General features: G+C 41.6%; 1 protein-coding gene across 4 annotated transcripts in view; it reads right to left on the reverse strand.

Moving 5' to 3' along the window:
* The window catches only part of RGL1 (ral guanine nucleotide dissociation stimulator like 1), a 239,082-nt gene that overhangs the window by 29,974 nt on the left and 184,177 nt on the right, over positions 1 to 24,931 (reverse strand). For all 4 annotated transcript variants that reach the window (XM_014850298.3, XM_014850296.3, XM_044757665.2 and 1 more), the window contains 5 exons: positions 15,457 to 15,641; positions 12,195 to 12,319; positions 10,535 to 10,750; positions 6,941 to 7,044; positions 3,302 to 3,386 (listed from right to left, as the gene is read on the reverse strand). In XM_014850298.3, coding sequence (XP_014705784.1) covers positions 3,302 to 3,386; positions 6,941 to 7,044; positions 10,535 to 10,750; positions 12,195 to 12,319; positions 15,457 to 15,641 — 715 coding nt within the window. The remainder of the gene's footprint in view (positions 1 to 3,301; positions 3,387 to 6,940; positions 7,045 to 10,534; positions 10,751 to 12,194; positions 12,320 to 15,456; positions 15,642 to 24,931) is intronic.

Consider the following 24,931-nt stretch of genomic DNA (forward strand, 5'->3'; position numbering starts at 1 on the left):
AGTGACTCTTCTTCTTTCCTGCGTCTTCTTGTTTTCCGCTATACTCATGTCTTTGGAAATAGATATTATCTAGTCCCATGACCTTAAGCATCACCTATGTCTGGATGAGCTCCAAGTCTCTCTGTCTCCCTCCATCAACCTCCTGCTCTCCTCTTGTCTCTCTGCCTCTGTCCTTCTCTCTCTCCTTGTGCAAATTTCTCACCTGAGTCTCACCTTCTCTCTATCTCCATCTTTGGCAGAGTTCAGCTGCCCTCATCCATCCTGTTTCCGGGTGGGAGGGGGGCCTCTTCTACTAGGCTGCTACACAGGCATTGGATCTTCTCAATAAATGTTGGTTAAATTATAGCTCAGAAGTTAACGGTAATTATTTGAATAGGTTTTCACAGTCCTAACAGTCTTCTGCTCCAACTCTGACTTTAGTGTGTTTTGCAGCTTCACTAAACATACACTCCACCGGAGCCAAATTCCTCGGCCTTTCTAACAGTTGTTTATATCAGTTCAACCAGGGAGAAGTCTCATCAAGAGTTCCAAGAACTAAGATTTGGTGATAGTCTGCTTTCCTGTTGTTTTGAAATTTGTGGACCTACAGTTCATCTGCTTGGAATTATCTAAGTTTCAGACACCATAAGGTAGAAACAGGTTTAAGACAATCTTTGAGAAAAATAAAAACACTTTTTCCAACAATAAAAGGAAAACCATAGATTTTTGCTAATTATGATGTTGCCTCAGCCATAATATTACAGATGTGGCATACTGTATCGACCCAGAAGTAGAAGAGGGGATAGGTTGTTTAAGACTAAGATTACCCAACCACAAATCAGAATTAGTCCAGGAGTGGTATATTAGACACAAAGGCTGGCAGTTTTCTCAGTGGTTCTTTCGAGAACCTAAATACATTGATTTCATTTTTTTACAACTGTGCTGAGAATTAACAACCAGAATTATATACTTCATATGAAGAATGATCAACAAAGATGACTGGAAAGGGACCTACATATACATAGGGACTGCCCAAAACATTCCACTCTCATTAATGATAATGCACAGACTGCATGAATTCATAGCCAAGTTTTTCATTTCTTTGGAATCTGAGCTATATACAAGAAATTTAACTTAGAGCACTAGAGTAAACTTTTACATTTAAGAAAGGTTTATGGGACCTTTAACGTCTAGATATAGCTTTGCTTCTAAGGTTTCAGCCAGAAGACTGCCACCAGGCAATGAGCTGCACAGTATTCAATTTATCTACTTTGGAAAGATGACTCAGAGCTATCGGGATGTGAATGTGTGGCTCCAGTTAGTCTAGCTTTGTATTACCGACAGGGAGACTACTAAGCCATCTCCTTCCAGCCAGATGAGTTTCCATTTAAAGTCTGCAAACTCAGGGGGATGTGAAGCAGGGAGTAACACAACCTCAGCAAGCATTGTTTAGAGCGCAGTGAATCAGGTAGGCCAAATCCAATGTCAAATGTCAGCATAAACTGTCCTGCTCATACCATCTAACCCAAGAAGGGCTAAGAGTGGGCAAATGGTTGAAGTCATGTGAATTCTAAGGCCCATCAATTCATGCAGTCAAACACAGTTTCTGACCACTTGCTATGTGCCAGGCACTGTGTTGGCATTAGGGACATAACAGTGAAAAAGATAAACCCAGTCCCTGCCTGCAAAAGGCTTATGGGCCAGTAGAGAGACAGGTTAAGTACACAGGCAATTCCAATATAGCATATGATGATAGTGTGAGGACAGATGAATGACAGGCCTCTCCTGGAGCACATGGGAAGGTACCTAATCAGGCCTGAGAGTGTTAAGGGAGGCTTCCAGAAGAAGGGGAGTCCACACAGAGACAGAAGGAAGAGTAGGACTTAGGAGGAGAACAGTCAGGAAGACCATAACAGATGCCCTTATAGGAACAGCCAGACTAATAGTTATCAACTTGATGCCTTTTCTTAGTAACCCCACCTCCACTTGACCTTCATCCCTACTCCAAGTGTCTGCCCTAAGCTTGCATATATAGTTTATAATTTATTCATTTGTTATGCATACTTTGGTTTCATACGTGTATACCTTGCCAAATACTAAAAATAACTTACATTTGAACAGTGCTTTCAAACATTTTATCTTAGTCAATCTTCAAAACAATTCTACACGGTCAGTAGACTAAATGCCATTATAGTCTCCAATTTACAGAAAAGGAGACTAACGACAAGGATCATATCATCTACTTGCCCAGCTCAGGGCTTCCTCCTATGGTAGCACATACCATACTGTTTCATAACTGTCTACTTCTCTACCTCCCCCATGAGACTGGAATCTCCTTAAGATCAGAGCTTGCCTTCAATACGGTTCACCTAGCACATAGTAAATGCTCAATCAATTATTTGCTGAATTACTGATTTACCTTTTCTCTGGAGTTTTACCTGATCTACCCCGCCCCCTACAGCCAAGTGATCAGAAGAAATAGTTTCATGCCACAGTGATAAAAGCACAGATTTCAGAGTCTCACTAGGTTGGATTCACCTACCAGGTGTGTAACTTAGGATAAGTTACTCACCTCTCTGAGTCTTGGCTATCTGCAAAATGAGGATGCTAAAATCTACTCTATAGAAAGGCTGAGAAGATACCTTCTGGCCTATGTTCCCCTCTTATGATCGTTCACCATCTGCTGTTTGGACCTTTACTGGATGCCTTACTCTTGTTTACTATCTATATCCACCAACTCTAAAGTGAATTCTTGAAAACAGGGTCTGTATTAGTCATCTTCACGGAATCTAGAGGCCAGTCCAATGCTTTACAAATATCAGGCATTCAACAAATGTCTAGAGAGATAAAGTGAACCAGGCTGTACCTTTACCTAGCCCGTGGTCCAGCAGTCAGCACTCACTTGGTGTTCAACGAATATTGCTGACTGACGGATTGTGCAATTTAGTCCAAATAAAGGATGTGGAATTGCAGGCTTGGCCTCTGTCATGCTAGAAAATGTTTTGCTGAGAAGGAATATTCCGGGGCCTCTCACCCACCTAACTGCCAGACTTGGTATTTGCAGAGCAGCTTGTTAAAGAGATACACACACGAGCACAAATTTCGCAATCTGGTTGCATAAGTGGAGCTGAGGAGCTGGACGTTGAATGTTCTCAGCCCCAACCCTCTTAGATTTAGCATAAAAATCAAAAATTCTGCCTTCCGGTCACTTAAGGCTTTCTTGTGGGACTGCAGGAACGTAAAGAGCCCTCAAGCTACTCTTCCCTTGAATGGATTCCAGAGTAGCACTAGTGCTACCCGGGACCATCACCCAGAGCCTCACCTTCATCAGAAGTTCCCGGCTGGTCAAATGGTTATTGTGGTCTGAGAAGATATCTGAAAGTTCTTCAAACATCAGCATTCGGTCCCTATAAGAGGGATTAAGAAAATATTAACAAATGAAGAGTCAGTAAAAGCCCAACACTGTCAGCGCAGCTGTCCTCAGTACCTATGGATACACAGGACTGTACTCATCCCAAGATCAGTGGGCAACATGAGCACATGTGAAGTCAACGACGCTTTTCACGCAGGGTGACTTTTTTTTTTTTTTTATAATTTTTTTTTTTTAAAGATTTTATTTTTTTTTTTATTTTTATTTTTTTTTCCTTTTTCTCCCCAAAGCCCCCCGGTACATAGTTGTGTATTCTTCGTTGTGGGTTCCTCTAGTTGTGGCATGTGGGACGCTGCCTCAGCGTGGTCTGACGAGCAGTGCCATGTCCGTGCCCAGGATTCGAACCGACGAAACACTGGGCCGCCTGCAGCGGAGCGTGCAAACTTAACCACTCGGCCACGGGGCCAGCCCCACGCAGGGTGACTTTTTTAAAAAGCAGATATGGTCACCTGTGTGAAGAGAGGCAAATTTTCTAACCATGCATATTATAATCATAAAAAAGGATTGCTAAATTGGGGCGTTAAGTTTTCAACTGGGACATGTTCTCATCAGCAAGTTAAAAAAAAAACATATCTCAGCAACACACATAGAGTCCCATGGGACCTGAGAAATCATCTTGGCCAATCCCCTCGTTTTAGAGATGGAGATGCCAGGGTGAGGGATATGCCCAAATTTCCACTACCAACTGCTGAGAGTTGCATGGATAGAACTCAAATTTCCTGAACCACAGGTCAGCGTTCTTACTCTCAGAGTCGGAGTAGATGGTGGAATCAGGACGGGCTCTGGAGTCAGAGGCGTGGGTTCAAATCCCAACTCTGCCACTCACTCCCCAGTTGATCTTGGACGAGTCACTTAACCTTCCTGAGCTCCAATTTTATTATCTGCACAATGAAAACACTAAGCGTCCCCTTGTAGGGCTGTGGTGAAAGTCAGGAGGATCCCATAAAGAAAGCACCTACTCTGCCCTGGTCCCTTTCTAGTACTCTACATCTCCAAGGGCCTCTTGCTTTTCTCTACACACCCCTCCAGGGTTACTGAGAACAGAACACACAGAATTAACAGGGGCAATAGTATTGTATGTGCAGCATTTTCATTATCATGAGAAAGTCATTATTAAGAATTTGTTTTACAATGAGTATAATATTACTCTTATAATAAAGCCATTAAAGCTATTTATATTTTGGAAAAAATAATTAAGAACTTAATTACACGTGGGCCTAAATAAAAAGAAAAAAATAGATGTCTTCCCTGTCCACTGAAAGTTACTAGTGTGATTATAGGAAAGCGATAACCAAATAAGATATCTTAACCCTGTCCCTTGAATTTAGCAACGTAAAATTCATAAAGCTGCCAAGAAGCTGTCTTCTCTAAGGAACTGTGACATTTCTGTAGCATCTCTGCTAAAACATGAACCAACCAACTGAAAAACAACCGGACAACCACACTGTATAGCATGAAGCTTTCAGGTTTGTTTAGTGGTTTTTTTTTTAATAGTTAAAAAAGCCAACTGGAAGAATGGACCTTCTCTTAAGGTAACCAAGAAATTAAGATATAAGTCCACTTGTGTTTCAGCCTCAAATCTGCTGTGGACAAAATGTTTGGCTGGTTAAGTGACTTTCCATAGTGTTCAATTTATCAACCACCAAGGAAAGACAGGATTACTTTTCTCTGCAAGCAGAGAAGGTTGCAGTTAGACAACGCTGCATTTTAGCACCTGAGCATCCCTTTGTTTTTTGGGGGGGGAGATTAGCCCTGAGCTAACTACTGCCAGTCCTCCTCTTTTTTGCTGAGGAAGACTGGCCCTGAGCTAACATCCATGGCCATCTTCCTCTACTTTATGTGTGGGATGCCTACCACAGCATGGTGTGCCAAGCGGTGCCATGTCCGCACCTGGGATCCAAACCGGTGAACCCCAGGCCGCCGAGAAGCGGAACATGCAAACTTAACTGCTGCGCCACCGGGCCGGCCCCATCCCTTGTTTTTGATGCCCCAGCTGGGGAACAGCGATAAGGGGAAGGGAGGAGGTAAGCGGTGTTGAGGATGAGGAGACTGTATGCGTCTGATTTCCCCATCGTGTTTCAGGGCCCATCATCTAATGACTTTATATGACCTGTATCTTTCATAAGATTCATGTGCAGAGGAAAATCATTCAACTAATCTCTCTTTCACACACAGTCACCTCGATTATTCAAACTAATGAAGAGGAGAAGGAACCCAAGAAAAGAGTGGGAATCAAGAAAATTGTATTGGACTTGGAAAACCCTCTCTGCCAGGTTTCCTTCAGACAGGTAACGGCACTGTAAACAGAGCCTGAGCTTTGAGTCCAAGTGGCTGTGGCTTCTACAGCTCTGTAACACCAGGCAGCAAGATCATCCACTTCAATTTTTCTCTCTTCATCCATTGAAAAATTATGTAATCAATAATTTGACTTCCCCCAAGTAGACTTTCCCCTGGTTGAGAATACGAGCTCATCGCTAAGCATGAGTACTCTGGAACTCATTTTGCAGCAAAAATTTAGGAAACTCTGGGTTACCAACCTCGCAGGTTCGGATAGTGTTGGTCCCTTAGGGCTTAATCAGCTCTAAGTGAACTGAGGAAACGGAGTACCTGGACCTTCCACTCTGAGGACCAAACCCACCAATTCCACAAGACCAGGCCTGCCTGGGGAGCAAGCTGGCCTCTCTCCTGATTGACGGACTCTACCGCACACAGCATAGACTATAAACAGTTTACACATTCTTCCTGACTTCTTGATTAGTTCCAACTTAGGTAGACTTGTTGGATGGAGCTGACCTAGTTTGCAACCATGACACATTCCCCAGCCTCTAAACCTGTGCTGATATGGGACCAGAACTGCCTCCTCACTCACCCTTCCCTCCTTTGCAAAAAGTTCCTTGGTCTACAGGGGAAGCTCTGGAAATAGGGGAGAGAGCAACAGTGCAATCTGAACACTAAATTGTTATTGTTCCAAAGGTTACAGCAAAAAATATGAAGAAAAACAATATAGAATGTGGCCAGTTAGTAATTTTAGTCAGGTACCTAGGAAGGAACACTTCGAGGTTTTTAACATCACTAAGATAGTTTTTAATATGCTGGAGCAGAAACTACCTAAAGGGGTTCTTGCTGAACAGTAAGAACTAATGTCCTGTCTGCACACATTCTCCCTCATGTCTTGGGATAGCTTAGGACTTTGGAATGTGGTTGAAAAATAACCAGAAGGAATGGCAAATTGCTGTAACTTCATCCTGCCACAACCTTATCCCTCAAAATCCAGATAATAAGCACATCCTTAAAGTCACCCCAAAAGTCAACAGTCTTGGCTTTGGCACATATGAGAATGAGTGTGATTTCTGCAGCACTCCCGCCTCAAAACTCATTAATGATTACGCGTAAAATGCCCCCCGCCTGGAACAGAGGCTTTCAAATATGTTTCTCTAGTTACATGATATGAGCTTTGAAGGTGAGGACCCGCACCATTTAAACAGCAACTAATCACCCCAGGTAGAGAAAGCAGAGCACTTGGGAACTTACTTTGGGACCGCAGCCCAAGTCTTTTTTAACCTATAGATGGAATTGGACTGGAGTGCCGAAACGATGGCCCTTAAGGAGGAAAAATTCTTCAGGATTCTACATTCCTGTATGGAGAGTGATTAAAACATAAAAGGCATTTAATATCAATAATACAGTGAGTTGGTGGTTTCCTGTTTTAGAGGTATCGCAGCTGCTATGAATTCTTACCACTAAATAGGCAGCTGTACAAATACTGAACATCAAAAAGTGGCTCCTTACTCCCACCCTAGTCACCAAAACGCTTTATAGATTTTGGCACTGAAGGCTTGTTTTTCTCCCTTTAATATATTTTTTGCGTTGTTGTTACAGTTTTATAGTTTCCAGCTTTCCTAGTAAAAACACGAATGGAGGTGAGTCTGCACAGCTATGCTAGAGAAAGCAAACTTTCTTCTGCTGAAAGCACACAGACGCCCTAAAAATACACATGAAAGATCACTGTATCCTTCAGACCACAGAGTGAACCGGGCAGCAGCCACTTTGAGGTCAGATAGCATCGAACATCTCATGACCAACTCTTGTCTAAAGAGGGTATATAACTTGGCAATAAAAATTCACCACAAGGTGAACTTTGGCTTTCATGCTCTTAGCCAAGAGGAAATATTTTTATACACATTCATTTGGTTTCAAATTGGCTTGTGGCACAATCATAAACATTCAGAAACACCTTGGTACCTCAATGTTTCCAAAATAACTTGCGCTTTTAAAATAAAATTCATTTTGGCACCATTTTAAAACAAAATAGAAAGAGAACAGGAAACATTCTCGGTGTCATTTTCTTGGTAAGGAGAAAGGCTCTCTGATCTCGAAACTTAGGCTACCATACGGAGTCTACAACATCAGCAGCCAGTGACCTTGGAGTCAAAGTCCTGCTGAATGAATGGCAGGGACAGCAAAGCAGTCAGGGAGAGGGTCCCCTTCTTGGCAACATAGGGAGAGTGGACGAGGCCTTATGTCAAAGGAGATGCTTCATATGTAGGCGTTGGCAGTATAATACATCCAGTGTTCACAAATGAGGACACCGTGTGAACACGGGTTTGGCTTTGTAGAGAACATCTGGGATCAGAGATCCCAGAGTGGTTGGGCATTAATGCACATTGCTTAAAAGATCATGTCACGAAGCAGCGCTAATTCTGAATATGAAGGAAAAACTGCATTATCTAACTTAGCCTGCCAAAATCTGGCTACTTAAAACTATGCCAAACAAACAAACCCCCAAATGTTTTCTTAGAGCATACGTCAAAGTATTTTACAAAAGTCATGCCCGTTATCTTTGCACGTCTCAACGCCCTCTCCTTATTTAAAAAGAGAGAGAGAGTGAGCGAGCAAAAGAGCTCTGAATTATAGTCAGCCTGGAAACCCAAGCCCATGAGAGCATGGTTCAACAAAGGTTCAGAATCCCAAAGTTATGTTCTAAAAATCAGGAAACTTGCAATAAATAAAGGAACTCAGGCACAGATATTTCGTGCAAATTGTAATAAACATATGGAACACATTATTCAGAAAGAGGCTTAAGCTAAGGGTTTAAAGGAGTACAAAAGGCATCTGGCTCCATTTCTAGGAAAGGAGGTATCTTCCAGGAGATGTGATACAGAAGTAAGAACATAGCAGTAAGGCTGTCCAAGAAAATACAGTCATATTAGGTCAGAAATATTTTCTGCATGCAAAACTATTATTATTTTTCAAACATCCTCTCAATAGACACTGACTGTGATTAATGCAGGAAAAAATAAAATAAATCTTGGCAGGAAACCACCTATGAATTTTATTATTTTACTAGTTACTCTATACAATTTTAAGTGACACAACATGCTCCGTAATAGGAAACTACATCACCAAGAGTAAGGACTCTTGGCATTTAAGCATGTGCTATGGGATTTGGAATATACCTCAAATTATTCAGCTTGTATTTCTTATTATCACATAAACGCACAATTTATATTTAATTTAGACAAAAAGTCATTGTTTGAGGCACACTGTCATACAAACACATGCTACATTCTTGCTATAGACTTTCTAAGCAGTTGAATGGATTAAAGGATATGACATTTATGGCAAAAATATTTTCTCCTCATTCTAAGAAAGAGAAATTCTACGCTTGATCACACTCTATCAGAACTTTGTAGCTCTTACTTGTTGAGAAATAAGCTCAATTCAGAATAGCAGAAATCTAAGTTGCATGAGATATTCTTTATTTCTTACTTTTTTCATATGCTAAGAAGTCTCTGGTAACACATCAGCTAAAAACTCAAAATAAGGCAAATTCTCTGGCACAATTATGACTTTTCTAATCAAAGGCAACAAAAGAGAATGTGGAAAAAAAAAAGACAGAATATGAAAGTTTAAGCATTATGCTTTATAGATAGGGGCTTAATGAAAAAGTATATATTGAGATAGAAAGAAAAAGTATGTTTTGGTTGAAGGTTGACCCACACAGCCCAGAAGATGGACTAATAAGATATTTAAATAATAATTATTTTTCAAAAATCATTGTTAATTACGTAGTTTCTGCTGATTTAATGTCCTCTGCCTAGAAAAAAAAATCTTCCCCAATCTTCAAATATCTAAAATTTTATCTATTATTCAAAGCTAAATTCAAATGTCATCCTAACCGTGAAGCTCTCCCTGGCCCTCCCAGTCAGAAGGGATTCCTCCCTCCTCCATGTCTGCAGCACTGCTCTCCATGGCCCTGCTCCTCTTCTGCCCAGGCCGAGATAATTCCAGTATATCTTAGTCTCTTTATTTGACTACAGGCTCTTGTGGACCAAATTAATTGTGTTTACACTATCTATGTCCACAAAGTACATAAAATTGTAGCTTATGCACCTTTAGGAGCTCCTAAAATATTTGGAGACCAACTAACTGAATATTGTCCACTTTTTCTCAATCATGAAATAAGACGCTGATAAGTGAAGGTCATATGGCATGTAAGCAGCTGATTCAAGAGACTAGACTGACACTCAGCAGAATGTCATTCAGGGCTAGGAACAGACTCTGCCCCTCCAACTTCAGATATAAGGCCCTCAGAAAAGCCCCAGTAACGTGCAATCAGTCTATCTCAGCCCTTTAGAAAAGAGATTCAGGATTCTGAGAAGGTACCGGCTCTTCAAATCTGCAGAAGATATAAAGCTTCCAGGTCCTAGAAGGGCACGTGGGCAACCATTCTGGGTTGAAGAGCAGTCTGTTTAACACTTAGACCATCAGTTTATATTTACTGAACACTGGGCAGAATCGACACTCAGTCTGTGACTACAAAGGAAAAAGCAGATGGAAGGTCTCACCCTGGAGAAGAGGCAGTGTGGGGGCCCACGAGCAGAAAGAAGTAAGCAAGGGACCAATTTTTTTTAAAGAGGAAAAATAAATAAGCTTCCAAGTCAAGAAAGGCAACTTTTCCTCTTATTCTGGAAGAACAACAATAACAACGACAAAAACTCAGTGAGCCCTCACGCATGGTCTTTTGATTGGCTTTCAACCAAATGGATAAGCCAGTTAAACAGAGTGATGAAGTCATCTCCAATATCTACTAAACACTAAGAATACTGTAAAAAAGACAATTACATGGGCAATGTTAATCCACTTCTCGATGATTTTGGCTCTCTGTTGAGTTTTGAGTTCTTTGCCGCCCAGGATGGTGCTGACAACACATTTGGTGAGGGCATTAAACTGAGAGATGGTAGCACGGATCGTAGGGGCCAAGTGTTTGTTTTCCTTCTTATCCCTTCGAGACCAAATGCAGCCCAGGCAGTGGTGAGGCACTACTTTCTTGAATAGTTGCTAGAACAAAAGATGAATTGACTTTAAGGACAGCACAAGACATTTCATAAGGCAAAGCACATCACCCGGACCACCTGTAAATCAGCAGTTCGTGAATGGACCCATAATCCTTTTCTACTTGATGTGCCTCATAGTGTGCATTTCAATAGACAAAAGTGAATAATTAATATATTAATTGATCAGAAACTCCTACATGTTCTTTCTAAATGTGCTCAACTGAACAAATGGAACATAATGACCAAAAGAAAAATTACGTGACCAAAAACATTTTGACTTTTCTGTCTTTGAAGGAAAGTCAGGTAAAAATCTATACTACTAATCAAAAAGAAGTGGTTAAGATTATCTTGACCTCAAAATCATAACCATGGCACATTCTGGGCACTCATGATCATGAATTGTGGATAATGCATATGGATGCTCCATGACCACGGGAAAAGTGAATCAGAAGTACAGTACCTGTGACATTCATCCATGTCACTATTTCAGGTTATTTAAAATTAAGACAGTTAAGAAGCATATAAAAGGAAAAACGATTCAACGTCACACAGTAAAAGGAAGAAAGGAGAATTTAGAGCCGCGTTTCCAGGTCTTTGCCTAAAAAAGAAAGATGGGATGAAGTTTCCCATGTTTCTCTTATGCTGTCAGTTGTGGAACAACACCACCAACAAATTTGTTGAACAAATCCTATCTCATTTGTACAACAACTCAATACAAGATGTGTAAGGGTTTATGTAAAAGAGAGAACAACAGGATTTGCTTTACACAGACTGTCTGATTGACTTCTGACAGTTTATTTGAATGTTCACTAGATGGAAACTCTCTGCCACTTTCTATGCTGCTTTTTCTGAAGTGGTAAGCGCAGAAGAGCTAAAACCATTGCGATAATTTATAACAGTCCTCTCTTCTTCAACTAGTATTTACCAGCTAACATTAAGCTATGAAATGTGACTGATGCAATCAAATATGTACGGTTAACAAAAATATTCAAACTTCAAAAGTACCAGAAGCACACATGGAAATGAGCTGCCAGATACAGTCACACGCGGATTCAGTGAATTTATTTTATCCTAATTTATACTTTGACCCCTTTACAATCTTCCAAATAAACAGTTCAGATCTTGAAATATTTACGAGTCTACAGGGAGAGAAATACCCACGGGACAGGGTAGATTTTTGTTTCACCAGGATTAGAATTCCTATTTCCCCTTGTGTATTGAGCGCCAAGTAAAAAGCATCTTCACCAAGGACTGCAAGAGCTTAGGCCTGAATTATTCAGATGATTGATTCAAGTCACATCTTCACTCTGCATTTACAGGAACAGCCTCTTTCAAGGATTCAAAAAGACTTAACTCACATTACCCCACTGCCCTCCCCGAGGCCCCTAGGACTGTCCCTCCCCACCTTTTACATAGAAGCACATCTGAGACACAAAGAGAAGACCTACTGCATCCATATAGGTCAGCTGCTCTGCCACCAGATCCTCTGAGAAGCACGTGAATTCTGCGGACCCTCCACCCTCCAGTTCCTCTTCCTCTTCCAGGCTGAAGGACATGGTGTTGGGAAATCCATCTGTCCACAGATGCAAAAAAATTAGTTATTTGGTACCACTGTATATGACCTTGTTTACAGAGTCAAATTGAACTCTTTTCATTTAGGAAGAAGAAGGCTAATCCTTCAGAAAACCCACAAGGAGAGAACAGCAAGCATAACAGATCTGAGTGAAATGGAGATCTTCCCAATCTCTGCTTGTTCTTAGATTCTTATTAAGTTCAGAGGCCTCATGTTGTCGCTTTGATGAACCCCTGGTTCCTAGGCCAAGGATAGGGCCTGGTTAGGCAAAGACTAGAGCAGCAAAGCTAGGTTTATATTCAGGGGGTTACCCTCATCTGAGGCTCCCTCAAACCCTCTGATCAGCTGAAGGACTAATCCAACTACTTCTTAAACCCCAACTATGGAATTCTTAATTATTGGCCATTTTTAACCAGAAGCCTGGATTGGGCATCAAGGCAGGCTAGGGTTTGGGGAGTAGAGTGGGCCATTTTGGTAGCAGAAATGCTGAAGAAGTCCTCAGAATTCTCAGACAGTCCTTGGAATTCTCAAAATGTTTGGAGTAGCATTCAGCTGCCACCTAAAGTTAAGGATGCCTGAAGCAGTAGAAGAGACTTAAATTAAATTCACCTGAGCCTTATTATAGATTAAGACCATCAATTAGCAGATTATACAGGGCACAGACTGAAGAAGGGAGAAGGCGGCTATCATCACTACCTAGGATTCTAAGTCAAAAGCTGAAGAGCTCAGTACATGGAATAGGACCTCCAGATGCCATTTTGAAAGACTGTAGAATTGGAGGAAGTTTCATTTGAACCCCCACCTCCCTTTCCCCGGAACCTTTTCCTAATTCCTGGGTTGTTTCCCAACCTCATGCCCCCTCACACGCATTGCTCTCCTGCCTGTTAAACCTCTTCTCAAGAAAAAGACCTAGTTGCATTCAGTCATATCTGAGCAGAAATTTAAGTCAGTGTGTTACTACTCCCCCAGAATGTTTCCATTTTAAGTCTTTTCTCTCTTTCTTTGTAGAATAAGAGGCTTTTAGGCATTTGGGATTCGTAGGATGGCCTTTTCTTAGTTTTCTAGGGAGAAGGGGGTTCTGAGAGTGGACCCTATCTCACTTCCCCTGTCGGAGCACCACGTGGGTACAGGCCAACTCCGGAGATGCGTATGTGATTGAAGGATGGCCCCCTCACCCTGGAGTTGAAGGTACTGATGCAAATGGGGTTGAGTTACGACTGGGGAAGGTAGGAGGGGGTCACTGCCTGCCTCCAGAGTCTGGGACACAAACAGGCATGAGTTAAAGAAATCTAAAACCCTACAACTTCACCACCTTTCCCCCACAAAACTCTGTAGTCTCTCATTCAGTGGAGGAATACGAAATCTGAAATCCCAAACATAGGTTCAGAATGGGCCTTTCATCCCTCTTGCTAGCTACTAAATAAATCTGTCCCAATAACTCTGCAATGCAGAGGCTGACCCACTTCAGCCAGAAAGTGTACATGGTAAGGCTTGATCTCCTCATTGGTTTAGCAAACACTCAGAGCAGCATGATGTGCGCTTAGATGCTGCTAGGCATGAGGATTATGTGGTCCTTTCTCTCTGGGGCCTATCCCTGCCTTCACAGTTTCTGCCTTTGACTCTCTTCCAGAGGTAAGTAAGTAAAACCTTGAAGCAAAACTTTACTTTTGAAAAACACGTAGGAGAGCTCGTTGCTTTTGCCGGCACAAAATGGAGTGAAACAGGCTCATGAGAACCAAGCTCCTAAAACTCCTTTTCAGTAACGACTCTTGTACTTAATAAACAGAGAGTTTAGAGCTTTCTTGATTAAAATTTTCCAAACTTAGAAAAAATTCCTTCTTGGGTACTGCCTTAAAAGCCTTTCCAAAGTCAGGCAATCTCCTGCTCCCTGCCTCGGCCTGCCAAATGAGCTCTGCCTTCCAGGCCCCGGGTTGGAAACAATGAACAACTGGTCCCACCGGTTCCCCAATTAGGCCTGGAGCCAGGGGCAGCCCCAATGGGGAGAGCTGGGCTCTAACGCAGCATTTTCCACTCCAGCACAAAGACAGGAGGGGAGGCCCTGAAGGGAGTTGAGGTCCAGCAGCTGGAGGAGTGCCCCTGGTATTCGAGCATTCCCGGCAGATGAAGTCATCTGAGATAGAGAGCACTTGGCAGTCGCTTCTCATGATGCAACTGTATTTTCCCCTCTCCGGTCCCCCATACATAAAAAATGCAACAGGTACTGTTGGGGAATTTAAGGATATTTTCTTTGGCGCTGATGCAGCTTCCCTTATCGGTGTTGAGGAACCATTTCCCTTCCCTCACTGAGGAAATCAGGCGTCACTTCAGGGAAACGCCTGTCAGAAGCTCCAAGTGGGTCAGCCGCCATGGCAACCATCACCCAGCCGCCAGCGAGGGGATAAGATGTCATGCTGAAAAAGCCTGTCCTAACCTCTTTCTGACTTTCTTCAAAGCCTGATAGTTGCAAGCAGCCCTCGACCTGCAGTGGTGGCCCTTGCTTTGTCCTTGAAAAAAGGCAGTCAGTTCCTCAAATAGGAAAAAACAGCCACAGAAACTCCCTTTGATGAAGCCATCAGAGATGCTAAATGACAGTAATCTGCCCTGGCAGCGGACAGATTACAGTGACGGTCTCTAGCTGAAGGAGAAACACCTTTTCCGAGCTTTGGGGGGGGGCAGCAGCAGAACTGAATTTAATTCTTTGACTGCTGAATGGGGGTGGTTGTTCGTAATGGGTTCCCATTTGATAGAAGGAGAAGCCATTAGGCCGAAAATAAAAAGTAAATTCAAGTTCAGCATGGTACATGTTGACAAGGGAAGGTAAAAGATCATCCTCTTTATGGTATTAAAAGAAAGCCTAGGAAATTATTTCACCTCACTAAGCCACAGTTTGCTCACCTATAAAATGAGGGAGCCAGACTAGGTGGTCTTGAAATTCCCCCTCTTTGCTCCAAAACTCTAAGGCTCTATAATCAGCACTTCAATAACCTTTAGAACTTTACACCCACCACCAATTGCCAGCAGCTTGTCTTTCTGAGGGAAACCAAGGTCATTCATCAAGTACAGGGAGAACATGTCCTCAACATGGAGGTCGCAGAATCAGAATCTAGCTTTTTCCCTGGAACCAAGCAAGTACTCACTGTCGGTTTCCACCTCTTGCTTGTGAAACTGCTCAAGAAGATTTTGTGCTCTTCTCTCTGGATCGGAGCCTGGCATCATCCGTTTGAGATAATCCAGCAGTTTCTGTAAGCAAGGGAAGTGAGGGGGCTCTCGGAAGTCCTCTGCGCACTGGTCAAGCCAGGCCCTCAGGATCGAGGCGATGGCACTGAGAAACAGAAATGGAGGGTCACTGCACCCGACCAGCTGTGGGGACTCCAAACAAGCCCGGGACACGGGGACCTAGGCCAGGCACACCCCAGGAAAACGCAGGCAGGTACTCCACAGAGAGTTCACCTAAAAGTTCCCAGCAATGTTGATGAAATTAAAGCACTTGAAAACAAGCTGATACATTTTATTATTTAAAATAACAAAATGGTGGTTGGAGAGCAAGGGGAAAGATTGATAAGTTTACAAAAAAAAACAGACCATAAACTGGAAAAACCCACACAAGGCAGGAAAAAACACGCAGAAGATTTAGTGAGGCTTGAAGCAACTTCAAAGCAATCTGTGCACAACAAGATTATGTGCTTCCAATCCTGGATTCGCTCAAATCAGAGACCACAAAACCTACTGTCCTAACGTTTTAGGAAATGACTGACTGACAGTAGACCAGCAATCCACCTGATGAAAGAAGTGCCTAGGTTTGGAAAAGATAAATGCATAAATCTAATTTTACAAAGATAGTCAGGGTTTCAGCATAAGAACCAAAAATGTCCTCAGAAAATTATCCTTTTTCTTCTCAAATTACAAGAAGAGACTATGTTTCAAGTGGGAGAGAGAGAATGAGTAAGGAAGTTAGGTCTTTGAAAGGTAAAGGAGAAAAACATGACACACAAAGCCATTGTGAAGGTGACTTCCTCTGATGGCGCAGCAGAGTCCATCTTGGGTGAAACAAGGTCCAGTGCACAAAAAGAGACAGGGTCATTGTGTGTGCACAGCTCCCTCCAGACATGTCACTAATAACACGAGCATGCTGTCTCTAGTTTAGGGGCAGCCCCTCACTCAACGGAAGAGAAAAACAACTGACTGACAAAAAAGATACAAGATTTTGAGTGCTATTAATTCTATGCTTCATATTCAAAGAAGACGTGCTGAACTGTGTACCATGGGGAACATGGTACTTTGCCTCATTAATGACTAGCTGCCCTCACGGCCAAGTTATATAAATACATTGATGATGGCTGGAGAAGATGATAGGGGCTGTAAATTAATCAATGCAGGTTTTATTGACAGCAATGTGACACTTCGTTTTAACTACAGACCTAACTAAAGTTTTTCAGCTGAAAAAATTTTTTTAGCAAAATTTAAAATGATCATCTAATTATACTTCAAACATATTATTTACTTAGTTAACCAACTGAAAAGAGACTAAAAGGTATTATTATCCATCTATGTGAAACTGCAGTCTGGGTTTTCACAGGTGTGTCTAAATTTCCTACGTCCCAATTTCATACCAGGGAGCTGGACTATGACCAAAGCATAAATACAACTAAAGCCAATTTACTGCTTAACTTTTGGAATTGAAGTACAAGCAGAAAGAAAATAAATTCATTCACTGTTTTCACTGCTGTGCATATCATTGTTTCACTAATGTGGACATGAAGGCATTTGGAACTATAACATTCACATACCTACATCAGAAATAGATGACATAAAACCATCAAATGAAAGTTGGAACTTAAAACCGTAGAAATAATTCAATATTCTCTAAATCTTCAGTCCAGATTAAAAAGATAAACAAAAGTTTCATTCCCTTCCAGAAAGCTAGGAGAAATTAATCTGGGCTCTGGGATTAAGTGAAAACATGAGTAAGATGAAATTAATGGACTTTTACTACTTGGTTCACTTGTTACATCGTCTGTTATGTATGAATGTTTGTGTCCTCCCCAAATTCATATATTGAAACTCTAACCCCCATCTCCAAAATTGATGGCATTCTATTTTTTGAGAGCCCAGATAGAGCATTCATTATTTCTCCTTTCTTCACCAAAACCAAATATCATGAAGAAGAACATGACGGAGAGGCATTCTAATATTTCATTTTTATAAGGAATATGACTTTTTCTTTGAATAATTTCCCTTCTTTCCTGACAAGCATTAAGCCCAGAACTGTGGTAGGCACGGAAGTCAGGTGGCGGCTTAGAACACAGGAAAATCTGACATTTGCTTACATCCGGTTGACTCTTACAGAACAGTTTTGCACATCTCAAAAGGAGGGTGGACTAACTTAACTAGTACTGCTACTCAGTTAATATGTCTTAATAGTCCAGTGAGAGAATACTCTGCTGATGACCTTGATGGAGAAACAGATACAGACGATAATTCACATCACACAATAAAAATCGAAGAGAGCATCACCTAACAACAAGACCAGCGACCCAATGACCCTGATGACCCCTCAGGGTTTCATCACTGAGAACCCAGGCAGAAATTCAAAATGACAGGGGAAAGGCATATATTAAAAGACATTAATATATCATTTACTCCTTTACTCCCCATAATTGTTAGTTTTAAAATTACAAAACTGATGATTTACTGCAAAAAAGTAAATATTACAAATGCTTATACACTAAAACAGCAAAACATTTACTCCCCCTTCACTCTAATCCTATTCTCATGAATTTCTGCTAACAGTTTGGAGTATAGCCTCTAGACTCCTCTATGGATATGTATCCACGTATATACGGATAGATACAATATGTATATAGAAACCAACACAGATTTCTTTTCCCACTGAATAGTATGTTACAGACACCTCTCCAATCACTACCTCTAGATCTTACTTTCTCAGGATTACATGAGAATCTTGTAATTGCATGGATACACCATAATTAATGTAAGTATTCTTCTACTAGTGCGCAGGTATTTCAGTTATTTTCAGGTTCTCACAATTATGGTTACAAAATGTGTATCCTTGTTTGCATCTCCGCGTACTTGTGTATTTCTAAAGGGCCCATTATATAGAACTTACTTCCATGGAGAGCTGTAGCTCAGAAGGCTTGGGGGAGTTCTGAAGGGGGACCTTAGTCCACACTGGACTTGCCTCTAGGTGCACATTTTAACCAGCTCTGGTAATCTACCCATTTGACCCTCTGTCACAGTGCCTTTCACACAGCTTAGCCTAAGATGGCTTTGAAATTTCCCTACAAACCCAGACACTGAATTAGCTAGAAAAAGCATTTCACTCGAAAGAGGAATGAAGGCGGAGGAGGAAGAAGAAAGAGAAGAAAAGGAAGGCATATTCAAACAGCACAATCCAGCACAGAGTAGGCCCCTGCCTCCTATCAACAGAGCGTTTATCAGCACGCCAGGCAGGGAGGCTTTCCGGAAAGGCCTGGACACATACCCACAGCTCGCAGTAGCTTTATGTTTGCCAGTCCTGGGAAGAAACTTGCCATGCTTGATAGACTAAGAAGCAGATAAAACGTGAAACTCTTAAGATTTCAAAAAGGAAAGCAACATCACAAAATCATGACAGAGACAACAGGATTACTGGCCAATGGTTTTTCCATCTTACCCTTCCTGGCTCGACTCCTAAGATCTAACTTACATACTAACCAGAAGCGGTTAGTTGGGAAGATGTAAAGAATCATAATACGAAGGAAAATCCTGGTTTAAAGTCACAAACTTACAGGAAAGGTGTGACTGTTAAACTAGAGAAGCTACTTGGCTCTGCACACAGAACAAGAAAGGAGACTGGAGAAGAAAAACCTAATTCTCACCCTTGCTGTGCCACCTGTGAACGAAGGGCGTTGGAGAGGTCGCCTAACTCCACTGACCCCTCTCTGGAGAAGAGACATAATAATACCTGCCTTCATCTACATGACACTGATCAGTTGTGATTCCAAATGACATAATGTCAATAAGGACATTTCAAGATACCTGGAGAGAAACCTTACTTGCCGTAAGTCACAAAGGGAAGAGACTGAAAAAGGGGAAACGGCTCAGCGAAAACCAATTAGCACTCAGGAAAATCAACTCAAAGGATGTGCCCCTTATAACAGAAAGAATGACATAGAATACAAGCCACAGGACATGTGGCTCCAGGCCTGCTGGAAGCCTGCTAGAGGGAGACAATCACTGTGAACAAATATTAGAGACACACACAAACACCCTCCCTCAGGACAGATCAATTCAGGGACATCAAATTGTAACATAAACCACAAGGCACGCTTCTTGAATGACTTGTGAAGACTGAAGAAGTAATCTGAAACCAAAGGGAAAGGTTAAGATTGTGACATAATCTAAACTCAGAAAAGAGAAAAGCCAGTCCATGACCTCGTTTTTCAAGGCAATCTTTGGTGGGTTCCAGAACAAAGCCCCTCAGCCCCAAGGGGGAACGTATATCTGAGTAAGCAGGTCAGGTGGGGCCAGGGGCAGGGGCCCCAACCTGAGAGCAGAGGGGACACTCAAGATGGCTTTTTCTACCGCAGGCATTCTTGGCAACGTGCAAAACTTTGTGGTATGTGACCCTTTTCCACCTACTGCAATGGTGTGTAGGGGAAGAATGACACGTCCAGATAACATGTGGAAACAACTGACACAACTTCTAAGACTTTTCCCTCTAGGAAAACAGACTCCTGGGAAGAATTCATTCATTAATTAAACTCATATTTATTGAGTGCTCTTTATTTTCCATACTCACAAAAACTATTTATGTGATGAATGTCACATTAGGGGAGCCTAGGATCCCATAGAAGGATTTACCTTCAGAGAGAGCGAACCTCATCAGGGCTTCAAGGAGGGTCTCCCTGAGGAAATAATGTTAAAGCTGAGATTTTAAGGATAAGGAAGAATTAGTGGGGTGAAGACTCTGGGGCAACAGCATAAGCAAAGGTCCTGAGGTGAGAGAGAGCAAAACACTTTCAAGGGACATAAAGAAGACCTGCTTAAAGAGTAAGAAGAGAGGAGAGGAATGGAGCACAATGAGATTTGCTCACTTGATTTCTTAGCTAAACAGAAATCACATTTAATACCTGGCTGAAGACACTAGACAGATGCCTTAGCCAGAGGTACAAGGAAACAGTACAAAACTTCTAGCCAGACTTGGGGACCTTCAGGCATGCAATGACTGAGGTGAGCATTTAGGCTGCTATTATGCTCAAATCACAGGTTTTTTAATGCATACAGGGATTTTAAGGTAAATGTATTAAATTATATTAAAATCCCATAGGTAGTAAAATACTCCAGAATCGGTAAAAGGTTTAATAAAAAATTTTCTAGGTATGAAGTCACCTCTCCCATGACATGTAACTTCCAAGCCAAGAAATAAGATTACCATGACAAAAAGAATAACTCTGTTCATTTAGAGCTCTTTTCTCTCCCTAGAAATCTATTTGAGATAATAACTTATTGTTACTTAATCATCAGCAGCAGATAAGACATGAAACCATTTTTAAAAAGCAGCAAAATGTTTTTCTATTCTAGGATACTCTTCACGAATTAGATCTTTTCCTACCACAGATAATGAAAAGGTAAGAAGATCTTGCAGAGGGCGGGCCTTGAAGCAATGTGGCCTGTGACACTGCCATGCTGTGAGGGGGGAGCCAGTGCACTTTGTCCTTCAGGGAAGGAAGGCAAAGCCAACCTTGACATCAACTCTAAGCTAGACCCTCCACCTTGTTCTCCTGAGAACAAGAAAACTCTGTTTTCTCCTAGAAAACACAACAGTTTTCCTCTGTCTCAGGGAAGGCTGCCAGACAGAGGCTGCCTCTGAGACCTCTAGCTAGATGGTTTTCCAGAAGAGAAAGAACAAAGGAAGATACAGAAATTTTTTTCCCTCTTTTTTCTGAAAAGGCCTGGAAAGCATGGAAACATTATTCTCTGGACTTGTCAAGGTCATCTTGCATTATTTTCTTGTACTTTCCATTGTACATTTTGGTACTAGTCGTGAGTACGGATTAGAACACTGGGAGGGAAAGTGAAAGAGGAATTAAGAGAGGCCCAGGGAAATAAACGAAAGCAAAGCCAGAGTCAGAGCTAAGCACCAGAAGGCGAGCACAGGGCATGGAACCCAGTGAGGAGCCATGGGGCAGTTAAAGAAGAGAAAGGGTCCAAGGCAAGGAGAAGGAAGAGAAAGATTGTGAGAGGAAGGACACACAGAAATACACAGTAAATACAGGTGGAAAGGGCCAAGAGTAGATGGAGAGGAACCTGAAATCAATTACCCAAAGGCAAGGGTGTTTACACACCTGTCTTCCATTCCCAAACTACAGGCTTAGGCCTTGGCATCTGAAGGTAATTTACAGAAATTGAAGAGAATTATCGTGCATAGATTTAACCCCCTATCTCCAAACCTTCCTCAGTGTATCAGTGACTGCATTCTGTTTGAAGAGGAAAAAACTAAGAGGGCTCCTAAATGCCCACTTTTCATAAGCAGCATAGCCAATGTGGCTAAACACAGTCTCGAGTCAGACTAACTGGGATGCTGGTTCTGTGGCTCAGCATCTGTAACCTACCCACTTTATGCCTCAGCTTCCTCATCTTTAAAATGAGTGTAACCACAGATCCCTCCTCCTAGAGTTGTTGTGAGGCCTAAAGGAGACAAGAGATGTAAAGTATTTAGAATAATTCCTAGGACATACTGAGTGCTCAAAAAATATCAGCTGTTTTTATTATTTTGAAAAAGAACTGCAGTCTTTAAGACTAAAGACTAAAGGCAAAAGGAACCACGCATAAGCACTGTACTCTAGTTGATAAAGTTGTTTTCCACAGGAGTACAAGTTAACAATTCTGATACTGCTATACATTATAATGAATGGCAGATGGTGGAAGCCAGTGTTCTCACTGTTGGAGAGAGAATTTACAAATAAGCAAGGGCGGAGGCTAGAATGATCCATGTGGTAATGGATTAGAGTTGGAGACTTCAACAAGAACTCATGCTTAACATAATACAGATACAGATGGCTATACATAGAAACATTTATAGATATGTGTATTTACATAATTAGCATACATATATATTTCCTAGCCCTGTCAGCTGGGAGGGCCTAAAAGAAATGACACACCAGTAGCAATGAGCACACCTAGCACCCAGATCTTGGTTTCTCACACCATTCTTCAATAAAAAGAACCAGGTCTCCTTGAAGAAGTGGCTGATTCTAGGACTGGGGCAGGAAATATACAAGATGAGCCTAGAGCAGCTCGTTGTGCCATAAAGGAAGGAAGAGCTCAAGCAAACAAACGATAGGAGTTATGTCAAAGTGACACAGGAGTCAACCAAAAGAGCTCCCACTGGCCAAAACTGGAACAGTCTGAGGAAGAAAATAAATAAAGCATTGTGCCGCAACCCAAAGCATAAAGGAAACATCCATGAGTCTCCACTGATACAAATAATGACTGACTAAATTAACAAAAGGGGCGGACAAAGCTCCCATGCAGAAGTTTTCCAAACAAAGTAAGTAGATACTTCATCCTAAAAGAGGGGAGCATTAACTCCCCACTCTTCAAGTGTGGGCTGTGCACAGTGATTTCCTTCCAAACCATACAGAATGGACAGAAAGGGAAAGAAGACGTTTTCCCTGGAGAAATCTGAAATCAGCCAAGTGATCAAGCCCAACAGCAAATCACAAGGCACAAATCGTGTTGATGGTATGCATCCTTGATATCATATGATGAGAATGGCATTTTAGCTCCGTGATATTCCTCTCTAAACCTCATAAATTCCATCTAATTATGAGAAAAATATCAGTCTAATTATGAAAAAAATTCCAATAAAGTGGCATACTACAATCTACCTGACAAGTACTCCTCAAAATCTTCAAGGTCATCAAAAACAAGAAAAGTCTGAGAACCTGTCACAGCCCAGAAGAGCCTAGGGAGACATGACAACTAAGTGTACTGTGGTATCCTGCATGGGATCCTGGAACAGAAAAAGGACACTAGGTAAAAATAAGAAAATCTGAATAAACTATAGACTTTAGCGAATAATGTACCAATAGTGGTTCGTTAATTATAACAAATGTACTATATGAATATAAGAAGTTAATAATAGGGAAACTGTGAGGGAGGTACACGGGAACCCAGTACTATCTGCTTAATTTTGATATAAATCTAAAACTGCTATAAAAAACATCTTAATTAAAAAAAAAAAAAAGGACAAACAAGAGGGTCCAGACTAAGTACTTAAGAAAAATATTCTCATTTTTCTCCCAGGGAAACAAGTAGAGGCCACATGGTGTAGAGGTTAAGGCCTGCATTAAATTACAGCTCTTTCACTTATTCATTGGATGACCTTGGACATGCTCCTTAACCTCTCTGTCTCAGATTTCCCATCTGTAAAATGGGAATAATAATACAGTTATTATGAGAATATTAAAAGAATACACAGCAGTTAACACAGGGACTATTCCTGCTAAGCAGTCAATGAATTCTAGCCATTATTATTAGAAAGGGACATTGACACTCAACAAAATTATTTTTCCGGGACCTCAATAACTCACTATTCTCCAATTCCTCATGGTCTGAGAAGGGAGTTTTTATGTTATAAATAGGCCTCTAACGAAAAAATTGCTGAGGCCTTCTATAGTTCTCACCATTAGAATGGCGTTTCCGTTGGTAATGACAGATGCTACCAGGCAGCAAGAACAGGAAGCAGGCACTCAGATGGATGGGCCTGACCAATCTGGTCTTCCTTCTTCTTTCCTCACGTCCTGCCACCCATCTCCTTCCCCAGGAAACAAGTCTAACTTCCACATTTCTAACAGCTGTTTGGGGACCTTGCTCAGGGTGTTCATTCAATAATAAAGCCAGGCAAAACAACACAGAAAAAAGGAGAGAATCCCAAACTGAAAGATCTCAGAACACTAACAAGCTAAAACAATAGCCACGCAGTGATACTACACCCTAGTTCATCCTGTGCTTCTGTCTGCAGCGCTATTGCTGTGATACAGGCCACTGTGTGTGTGTGTGGGAGGGGGTGGGAATCACGAGGCCCTCAGATCCCAAAGCTCTTTCTGAAATGGCAGGCTTGAGAGCAAAATGGTAAGAAGTTCAGGTCTCAGAGTCAGCTGGACCTGAGTTCAAACACCTCCACTTAACCAGCTGCTTGATCTTAGTCAAAGTACATAACTTTTCTCAAACCTCAGTTTACACACCTATAAAATGGGCACAATATCTCACAGTCTATCTGTGATGGTAAGAGAAGATAGAAAGTGCCAAGCAGAATGCCTTGCAGTAGTAGGCACACCACAAATTGTAGCCAGTGGAGGTGGCAACACTGGTGATGTTGGCATCGCCATTGTCATCAACTCCGGGGCTACAGAGTGAATGAATCAAGGAGTCTGGTTGTGATGTCTGTTTACCTTTCTCTAACATGTAGAAAATCTCAGGAGATTCTCAGGTGACTGATTTTTCTTCTTTCCAAATTGCTGATTATTGATATTGTCTGACTCCTCCTTTATTATTAGAAAAGTAATTTCTGCTCGGAAGCCTACTCTCTTCCTTTAAATGCACAAC

Source organism: Equus asinus, chromosome 25 (genome assembly GCF_041296235.1).
Source record: "Equus asinus isolate D_3611 breed Donkey chromosome 25, EquAss-T2T_v2, whole genome shotgun sequence".
Lineage (NCBI taxonomy): Eukaryota > Metazoa > Chordata > Mammalia > Perissodactyla > Equidae > Equus > Equus asinus.